This window comes from Quercus suber, unplaced genomic scaffold, assembly GCF_002906115.3.
Source record: "Quercus suber isolate HL8 unplaced genomic scaffold, Cork oak 2.0 scaffold_120, whole genome shotgun sequence".
Taxonomy (NCBI): Eukaryota; Viridiplantae; Streptophyta; class Magnoliopsida; order Fagales; family Fagaceae; genus Quercus; species Quercus suber.
This window is the reverse complement of record NW_027069585.1, coordinates 314,830-325,155: the sequence shown is the minus strand read 5'-3', so window position 1 is coordinate 325,155 and position 10,326 is coordinate 314,830. Positions and strand designations below refer to the sequence as shown.

The following is a 10,326-nucleotide window of genomic DNA, read 5'->3' as shown; positions in this document are numbered from 1 at the left end:
CGGACAGTGTCAAGAATATGACGAAGTTTTCTTTCTGCTCGACCATTTTGTTGAGAGGTGCCTAGACAAGTTAGATGATGTACAGTGCCATAGGAATGTAACAGAGCTTGAAAAGTATATTGAGTATATTCAAGAGCATTATCAGAACGAAAAGTTTTGATATGTTTGGAGAATTGTGTTTCAACCATTTTTGCAAAGTTACTATATATTGGTAAGATTTCAGAACGAGATTTCATAGGAAAGATCCAACTATAACGAGAATAATCATCAATAAAAACAACAAAATAACGAGATCCACCAATACTAGTAACAGGAGAAGGTCCCCAAACATCAGAATAAATTAACTCAAAAGTACTATTAGAGATAGATTCACTATTATTGAAAGGTAAAGCTGGCTGTTTTCCTAACTAGCATGAAGTACAATCAAAATTGTCTTTGGACATAGAACCCAACAGACCCTTAGAAGCTAACTGTTGTACCCGAGTAGATGAGGCATGACCAAGACGAGAATGCCAAAGTGCGAGAGAAGGTAAGGAAGAAACTGCAGCAGCTGCAGCAGCAACAGAGACAGGAGCAACAGGTGGAAGATGAAGATTGTCCACGGGAAACATACGCCTAACCCTAGGACCGGTCCCAAGCTCTTACCCTGTCCTTGGATCCTGCACAATACACCTAGAATAGTAAAAAATAAGGCGATATCCTAGTTCAGCTAATTGTCCCACAGAGCACAAATTATAGGATAGGTCAGGTACATGAAAGACCCCAGGAACAGAGAGGTTAGAGGTTGAAACAAAACCTAGACTATTCCCATGCATGGTGGAACCATCAGCTATATGAATATTAAGGGGATGTGGTGCAGGGTCAAGTTTGGAGAATAAGGATGAGTGAGGTGTCATGTGATTGCAGCAGGCAGAATCAAAAAGCCAAGTTTGAGACTTACCGGGCAGAACTGAGAGAGCAGTGGAAAGAGATACATCACCAGCCATACGAACAGCTAATGTGAATGCAGCAGCTAATGTGGCATGACCACAAAGCTGAAGCTGCAAAGGAGTTTATATATAGATACTTCATTGAGAAAGTGATTTATATATAGATACTTTATTAGTCATTATGAAAATGAAATAATGCTTAAGAATTTACTAAAAATTCTGCTGCACCAATAAAATATGGACATCTAATCATGGTTAAAGACCATTTTAAAATTTGTCTGTCAATGATCATATGGAATTTTCAACTTAGTGTTATTTTCCCCATATTTTTAACACGTGAAAGTGGAATAGTAAATGTGGGTATTGGTAAAAAGAATATGATATTTTTGTGTGTGTGTGTGTGTGTGTATTTATATATGGCTTGCGGAAAACTGTGTTCATGCTTCTACCTGCACTTCAACTTTGTAGTTTCCTACACAGGTTCAAAAGATTAAAATAATAGTGTGTTGAATGGATGGTAGAAACTCCATATTTTGGGCAAAAATTCAGGCTGAAGAAGGGACATAAACGTGGTATTAATTAGCAGTGCTTCATAAGTAATAGTAATTTTTAAAGTTTGCGAAATGAACCAATTTGATTGCCATGCCAATCTAGACACTAATGTGTCATGAATTTGGCATATTAGCAACAAAATTCTGGAATTTATAATCTTCAAGTGGAACTTGAATGATTAAGCCTTAAATAAAATCTAACTGATAAGGAACATAAATGACACACCAATTGAAACCAAATGAACCCCAACGCGCTATTGACGGTAATTTGACAAAAACACAAAAAACATTAAAGCTGAATATTACAGTAGCTCTATTACTAAAGATTTTCAGTTTTTCTAACTCCTACAATATGTCAAACGGGCAAATAATGCTATCAAAATATAAAAAAGTTCAAGTTTTAAATAAGAATTATATTACTTGGCAAGCCAAATTTTTAACTACCATAATAACCATTTGGATTAGCTTTTAACTTTCAACTTTAAGCTTTTTAACTTATTTGCTTACGTACATATTACTACCTTCTTCCAAAAAAAAAAAAAAAGCAAAGATAAAATATTTAATTAAATTTATTTAACTTATACTTTAAATATAAAATATTCACTTCAAATATTTACCTTAAATTATTTGAATATATTTACTTTCTTAAATACTAATTATTTTTAATGTGTAGACATTTATATGTGAATTGTTACAAAATGATCATTATTATTATTTTTTATTTTGTTAAAAATAGTTTTTTTTTTTTTTTTGTAAACCCCAAAAAAAATACTTTAAAACTTTTTTTTTTTTTTTTTTAAAAAAAAATGTTCTTTAAACTCCATGCATTGCATCACGTGTGCATTATAACAATGTTTCATGCATTTTAGATGTGTGTTTACCTTGTTGCTATGTTGTGTGCTCGTAGGTTTGGATTGGGCTGAGCCCATGATGAATTTATATTTGCATATCACACGTTCATGCATTCTTATGCACGCGTACCTTCAATTCTATATATCTTGATATAGTTGTTGCTTGGTACTTTTTTTTATTGTCTCCCTCTCTTCCTCTCTTTCTTTCCCTCTTATGTTAGTTGCATGATGGCACCTAAACGTAAATCTACTCCATCCCAGAACCCTCTTCGTTTTTGGGCCGCTTCTTCTTCTTCTTCATCTGACCTTACTCCATCTCACGTTCGGTTTTCTGATGAAAATGCCAAATCGGACTTCTTGGAGAATTTTTCACAATGCAACATTCATTCGGAACGCCAAGTCATTCTGTCAGATTTTTCTGACATTGACCTACCCACTGTTATCCACAGTAGGGGTTAGGAGTCACTATGTAGCATCCCGGTCATGTGCCCTTCCAAGATCATATAGGAGTTATACTCCAATATGCACGGATTTGATTACTCCATACCCCAGTTTGTCACTCGTGTTCAGGGTATACGCATGGTAGTTACTCTGGGAATTGTATCCGAGGTACTACACATGCCTAGGGTAGCGCATCCTGACTACCCTAGCAGTGAGCATCTGCAGATAGTGTCCAAAGACGAACTCTCATCTCTGTTTTATGAGAAACCTTCTTCATGGGGTAACCGTCAAAACACCTCATGGTCAGCCTTTGCTAAAGGTCTGAGAATCCTTAACATGGTGATGACATTTGTTCTTCATCCATTGTCTCACTATAACAATATCACAGAGTCTCGTGCTCGGTTTTTGTTATCCCTCATTAAGGGACTTACTATTGACTTCCCTTCACACTTTATACTCTCCCTTATAGATGTCTATAAGGACACGGCGACTCGTGATAAGTTCATTTTTCCTACCACTATAACGAGACTCCTTTGCCATTTCTCCGTCTTCTATCCTGAGTCTCCCTACTTCTCGTATATGTGTGCCATTGACGTTGCTACCGTTAAGCGGAGTCTTGCACAACTTCGCTTGAGGCAGTCCTGACTAGAGACAACAGCTCCTCCAGCTTCTATCGCTTCATCCACCTCCTCTCCTTCTTCTTCAGTGGGTGGAGTGACACTTGAGGCCATCATGGCACAGCTTGTGCGCATGGATGCTCGCCTTGACACTTTCAGTGATGAGTTGTGTCAGGTGAACACCCGTGTCAATTGTATCACGTGACGATAGGCTGTGATGGGTGGTTTCACAATGGCTTCCTCTCCTTCTCTTGAGGCTTCTGAGGATGAAAGTGATGATGGCTCCGACAGTGCTGATGATGCTGAGGATGATGATGATGGCTCTCCTAGTGATGATGAGATGTCTACTTGATTTACTTTCCCTTTATCACTCGGGACAAAAAGGGAGAGTAGTTTTGAGATGGGAGTAATCATACTCATAGGGGGAAGGTTAGTTTAGGAGATAGGGGAAGTGTATATTGAGGGATGTAATGAGGATACTTGTATCTTTTCTTTTCTTTCTATTTTAGATACATTATTCTTTGTATACTGGTCTTGTGACCACTTGACGTACATTGTACTTATATTTGGTTTATATATATTTTGATGTATGTTCTTTCACCTATCTTTCCATGTGTTGTTTCTTTTCTATCTTTATACATATGTTTCTTATATAATGTATTCTATTATTTCTATTTCACACTAAGATGCCATGATAAATTTTGTATAAAAGTGTTTTAGAAATACAAGTTGTCAAAGTCTACTTGCCATAAACTCTCTTCTTGCAAAGTTTTTCAAGAGTTTGTGTTAAGATAGATTTTATTGTATTCAACAAGTGAGTACGAGTTGAGTGATTTATAACTTCTCTCATATGTTCATTTATTTGTTGTGGTTTTGTCACAGATTGCCAAAGGGAGAGATTGTTAGGACATACGTGATTCAACGTTAAGAACATATGTCAACTTTTTATGTAATTGGCTAATTTTTTAACAAAACACACTTTACTTGTAATTAGGTAGATCTAGGATGTGTTTAATACTTCAAGGAACAAGGTTTCAAGTTCAAGTGTTAAAACCATGCAAGTTTGTCCAAGAATCAAGTGATGAAGTGCCAGATTTTAAAGCTCAACAGCTAGCATCTATCGAGGTTTAAAAGCTGCTATAGCCCATGGCTTGACAGCTAGCTCGATAGATGGCTATCTATCGAAGTTTATGAAAAACAAATTTTTAGGTCTGTTTTGCATCCAATCTGTGGGTATATGTTTGGGCTTTCTTTTCTTACAACCCTAAACATATATAAGTATTATTTTAAGGACCGTAAAAGGTTACGCACGTTGCACAAGAGCACAATTCCACAAGTGTGAAGAAAAGTGTAACCGGAAACCTAATTTGCCCTAGTTCTTCTTTCTCTTGAAGAAGCTGCTGTGTTTATACACTATAGGGTTTTGTGACCAAGCAACTTCATGATCTTCATCGTGTGATGAACTGAAAAACTTTGCAACCAACATCATTTTTAAGTTGGTGATCAAGTCGCATACTGGGATCCGTGCAATTGGTTAGTCACGTACTGGGAGCCATGTATTGAAAAGGAGAGATTGTCACTACAGAACAAGTCCAATTGGATATTAGGGTAAGGGTTCAATTTTAGATTGGTATAAGGTACTAGGATTCCTTTAATTGTAATCGATTGTTTTGATAATAGTGGATTTTTGAGAGTGGTGACCTTAAAATCACCCGGTGGAATTTTTGTTGTGTAGGTTTTCCCCATTCGAAAACAAATCACCCTTGTCAAATTTAATTTCCGCTACATTTAGTTTAATTGGTGATTTGTTTGTGCTGCCACGCATTTTGTATGTTAATTTGATTAATTAATAAACTTGACTAATTAATCAATTAATTCATCACAATTGGTCAATACATTCTTGGCCTATCATACCTTATGAAGGAAAAGACCAAAAAGTTACCTAGAGTGATATTGAGAATAACTCTTCTGATGAGAACGTGGATGAATGAGGTCAGTTTATAGCTTTTGCTGCTACAATTGATAAGGTAATTGTGAAGAGTGCTCACCTTAAATCACCTTCCATATCATCCACTTCCAGGTACTGGTACAGGTGCTCTAGAACCGACAACAGTAGCTGTTACTCATATGTGAGTAATGACTCCAGCGCAAATTGTCCTTCGTGCTAGGGCCCTGTGAATGACAATGTAAATTTTGTAAACCCACCACACGCAACAAATGTGGGCTCTTCCTCCAGTGAGGAAGGGTACCTGAAAGGAGTGGTTACATACATGGTGATGGATGATCTAGTGGTGAAACCCATGTCCAGCATCTCTTGTGTCACTCTGCTTAACAGGTTTAATGTCAAGGATGTAGGGGTTCTTGAGGAGAAAGTGGTCGATTTGGGCATCGATGATGTATGTTAGTCAATCGTTCTTTGGTTTCTGTGCATGAGTCCATTAATTACTTTCTGTGTTTATTTTTTCTTTTTACTTTCCACTCTTTCGTTATGGTGGAATTTATTGCAAAATAACATTAAACTGAGGTATTAGTTGAAGCTATTATCGAGTCCTAATTCCAAAATCACCTTAACATGTTGTGTCAATTCTCATTTCATCTTGCCTTGGTATAGTATATTGCTACAACTACGGACTCGATCTTTTTTATTTTTTGGGGGGCGGGGGAACTGATGTCAATCTATTCAACTAGAGTCAATCTTGGAGGAATTTATTTAAATGCCACAAAGTAAATCAATATGCAACCTATTTTTAAACAAATAAGTCAGAAATGGAGAGGATCCTGATCTCGTCATCGAAGGGATAAGACTTACTTGGAAATTAAGGCCTCGTTTGGTACACCCACTCAAATACATGTTTTCAGTTTTTAAACAATATTACACATATTTCTACACATTTTTTTACTCACACGTATTTCCACATATATTTTCAAACACATGTTTTCAATTTTTAAAAGGATGTACCAAACACCCCTTAAAGATGTATGAATTGCACTTATTTGTGATGTGATGCAAATTAATCATGAATGAACACCTTTTTGGCTGTATAAACATCATATGGCATAAAAAGAGTTACTTTACAATGCAGAGCGCTTGCATTAGTGCTTGTATAACAAAAAAAGTACTACTTCCGTCTCAGTTTGTTTGTCCTCTATTCCATTTTAGGATGTCCTAAAATATTGTCCTGTTTCTAAAAATAAAAATTATTAATTTACTAATATTCCTATTATACCCTCACTTTATTTTCAAAACTATTTGAAAAGAAAACGAACTAATATTTAAAAAAATCAATTTAATTGGAACACCTTTTTAGCTGCCTCGTTAAGAATAACTCTTTTTAAAAAAGCTAATAAATTTATTTAAGAATAATTTTGTAAACTTATACATTTTTATAAGGCAGACAAGACAATAAATTATGTTTTCTTAAAAAGTTTAACTTTTCAAACATGACAAACAAATTAGGACGGAGGGAGTATCATATTTTAACTAATCAAGCCAAAAATTTATCCACATCTAACCATACAAAGTTATGTAAAAATATATTGTTACAATAGTAACCGTGTAAATTTACACTAACACTATTTATTTTACATTTAGTTTTTTATTCTTTTTTACGAATCCTTAAAAAAAAAAAAAAAAAAAAAAAAAATGGGGGGGGGGGGGGGGTGTGGAACTGATGTCAATCTATTCAACTGGAGTCGATCTTAGAAGAATTTAGTTAAATGCCACGAAGTAAATCAATATGCAACCCATTTTTAAACAAATAAGTCAGAAATGGAGAGGATCCCCATCTTGTCGTCGAACGGATAAGACTTACCTGGGGCAATGGAAATTAAAGATGTATGAATTGCACTTACATGTGAAGTGCTGCAAGTTAAACATGAATGAACACCTTTTTGGCTGTATAAACATCATATGGCATAAAAAGAGTTGCTTTACAATGCAGAGTGTATAACAAAAAAAGTACCATATTTTAACTAATCAAGCCAAAAATTCACCCACATCAAACCATACAAAGTTATGTAAAAATACAAGATTACAATAATAACCATGTAAATTTAAACTAACACTTACATTTAGTTTTTTATTTTATTTTTTATTTTTTACGTACTTTGAAGATAAAAGAAAAGAGTGGATATTTGTTGTTGTACATGCTTGAAGAAAGATATACAATTAAAAATCAAGGAAATTTAATTTTTTAATAAAATGAAGTGTAAAACAGATAATTTAATATGGTAAAAATATATAAGAAATTTTTTATGAGCTGATCCGAATGCTAAGAGTTATCTAAGATGGTCCAGCTATTCCTTTCAAAATATTGTGCACTAACTCCAATTGGCTTCTCATTTGCTTGAAGTTATTACTACTCATAACTCTCGTTAATTTGTGGCCAAAATTGAAAGGATTTTCCATTGAGGCGAGTCCATGCATGCAGCAAATGATTATTTTACCGTTCCAGTTGCCCAAGGTTCGTGAATAACGAGTGCCAATGAAGAGGGTAGCTAAATAAGGCACCTCCCAGAGTGAATTCTATATAAAAAGGAAACAGCCAAGCCAAAGAAGCCACTGAACTATATTATTGACAATCCATTGAAAGTTCCATAATCCATCACATATACCAAACATGGGGCATGGCTAACACTAAGGTAAACCTGAAATTATTTATAGACAATAGGAGTCACCGAGTGATTTACGCTGAAGCTGGCAAGGAATTCATCGACTTCCTCTTTACCATTCTTGCCCTGCCTGTCAATCTTTCGTTCCGTTTCTCAATCAGGAAATGGTGGGCAGCTTGGAAATCGTTTACGAGAGCTTTAAGAATTTTAGTCCTACTTATCTTCAACCATACGTGAACCAATCCTCTCTCATGTACCCCAAAGTATATTTCCCTGGTAATGCTGGAGGCCCTCTCCAATTGCCAAACTTTCAATCATATATCAACATCCATGATATTCTATAGGTGTTGCAATGAATAATGATCACGCATTCGTCTCTGATTTTTAGATCCATGAGTCATTCCTAACCGCAGTGCATTGTGTCCTTTGTGCGGAAAATCTATGGATCGTACTGTTATTTTTGTTCTTTCGTTTAGGTGAATTTTACAAAATAAGCAAGCTGAGGATACTATTTGTAGCTACACGAATCCTTATTCCTAAACATGATAATATTAGTTGTCTTTTTAGGTAGACTAGCAAGTAGCAAGTGTGTGATTCATAAAGGAAAAAAAGCCATTGGTTTAATATCGAAAAATGAGATATTGTAACCAGGTAACCATGTTTTTACCATTGACTTATTGAGCATTGTGGTGACTTATATGTATAACACATACAAATATATAAGAATCATTTTGATCATTTTTTTATCTTTGCTGTTGCTAGGGAGTGAAGTTGCTGAAGGCTTCTCTGCAGTCAAAGACTGTTCTCACTGATGTTCTTCTTCCATTGTTGAAACCAGAAGGAAAACTAGAGGTAGAAACATCCTATTTCTAAAAGATTTTATGATTAAAAGAATTACTATTGTCTCTGCTCTCAATCATTATTAAGCATTTAAGATTGCCTTCCAACTTAGCTTCCTAATTAGTACTCTTAGATTTTAGTTTTTTTTTTCCTCTCTCCCTTATTGATTATATTTCCGGCTATTATAACGCTTAAAGAGTGAGAGACAGACAACCATGGGAGGCAGTGGTGCTGATGCTGTTGCTGCACCTGCTGGTGGTGGTGCCCCTGCAGCTGCTGCTGCTAATTAGAAGAATGAGGAAATCATAGAAGACACGGAGGAGTCTGAAGAATAAGAGGATTTCTATCACGGCCTAGCCGGCCGGAAAGTATTAGAAAAAGAAACATAAAAAGAAAATGTATGGTTTTTTTTTTTTTTTTTTTCCTTCTTATGATTATAAATATAAATAAACAAATTAATATTTCCACAATATAAGTCAGAGCTCTACAATATTTTTACAACAATACAACTACAAATCATGTGTCTCCAAAATATAGGAATTTATTCCAAAACTCCAAATGAATCAACACATGACCACAAACCCTCCTAGAATCTCCAAAAGCAAATGTAGGATTGGCACACCCAAGAATTACAACTCCAAGAGTTTCACCTCCAAAAGAACTATGGCATTTTTAAATTTAGCAAGGCTAAGTCACCAACTATTTATAACACGAGTCTCCCAATTAGCATAGTACTCTAATCGCCATCAATAAACTAAGCTTCATGCTCAATGTATAGCAATTAATTTGTAAAAGTGTTAAAGGGTGAGATGAGCTAAAGCCCAGTGAATAGCATAATTAATGGAGATGAGGGAAATGCAAGTTTCGTAATAATGAACATGTTACAAAACGTGCCATAATTGGGAATTTCCAACTGAAATACTATTAAATGTATCAGTTTAGTCTATGAAATTTTGGTGTCGTGTCAAAAATAGTCCTAACAAAATTCTTGACGTGCTTAATGGCCAAAATAAAAAAAATTATTTTTATGCAACCTAAGAGCATTCACATTAGATTGTACAAAAAATTCAATCTATCTTAGCATAAAAACCTACTTTTTTCTATTTTATATGCTTATTTTTCAAAACACTCCACATCAGATTATCTATTTTACATTGCGTTACATTAAAATATCAATTTTTTTAAAAAAAAAATTGTTTCTTTTTCTTTACACACAATAATCATTATCCACTTTTTTCCTTTAGACTTCAGTCTCAAGATACGTAAAGAAATGATTAAAAAAAAAAAAATTATATGTAAAGTGAATAATGTCAATGTAAACTAATACAATTATTGTAACAATTTTGCAAATATACACATTTTTAACTTGATTGATGTGGATGATTTTGGGAGTTAAATACATAAAATTGATACATTTTTGTATTTTTCATTGTTTGATTCAAATGCACTAACATGCCATATGGTCTAACTTGTAGAAACAGTGACT

At 34.6% G+C, this 10,326-nt stretch overlaps 1 protein-coding gene across 2 annotated transcripts; it reads left to right on the top strand.

The window, feature by feature from the left end:
* Positions 1-5,597: 5,597 nt before the first annotated feature.
* LOC112018909 (uncharacterized) lies at positions 5,598-9,300 on the top strand. 2 transcript variants are annotated; one of them, XM_065775819.1, is made up of 3 exons: positions 5,598-5,785; positions 8,763-8,852; positions 9,050-9,300. In XM_065775819.1, the coding sequence occupies exons 1-3, from the start codon at positions 5,660-5,662 to the stop codon at positions 9,128-9,130; spliced, it is 297 nt and encodes a 98-aa protein (XP_065631891.1). In that variant the 5' UTR covers positions 5,598-5,659; the 3' UTR covers positions 9,131-9,300. The 2 variants fall into 2 exon arrangements, with proteins under 2 accessions (XP_065631891.1, XP_023907203.1); XM_024051435.2 differs by having other exon boundaries at positions 9,038-9,300.
* The last annotated feature ends 1,026 nt before the right edge of the window (positions 9,301-10,326 follow it).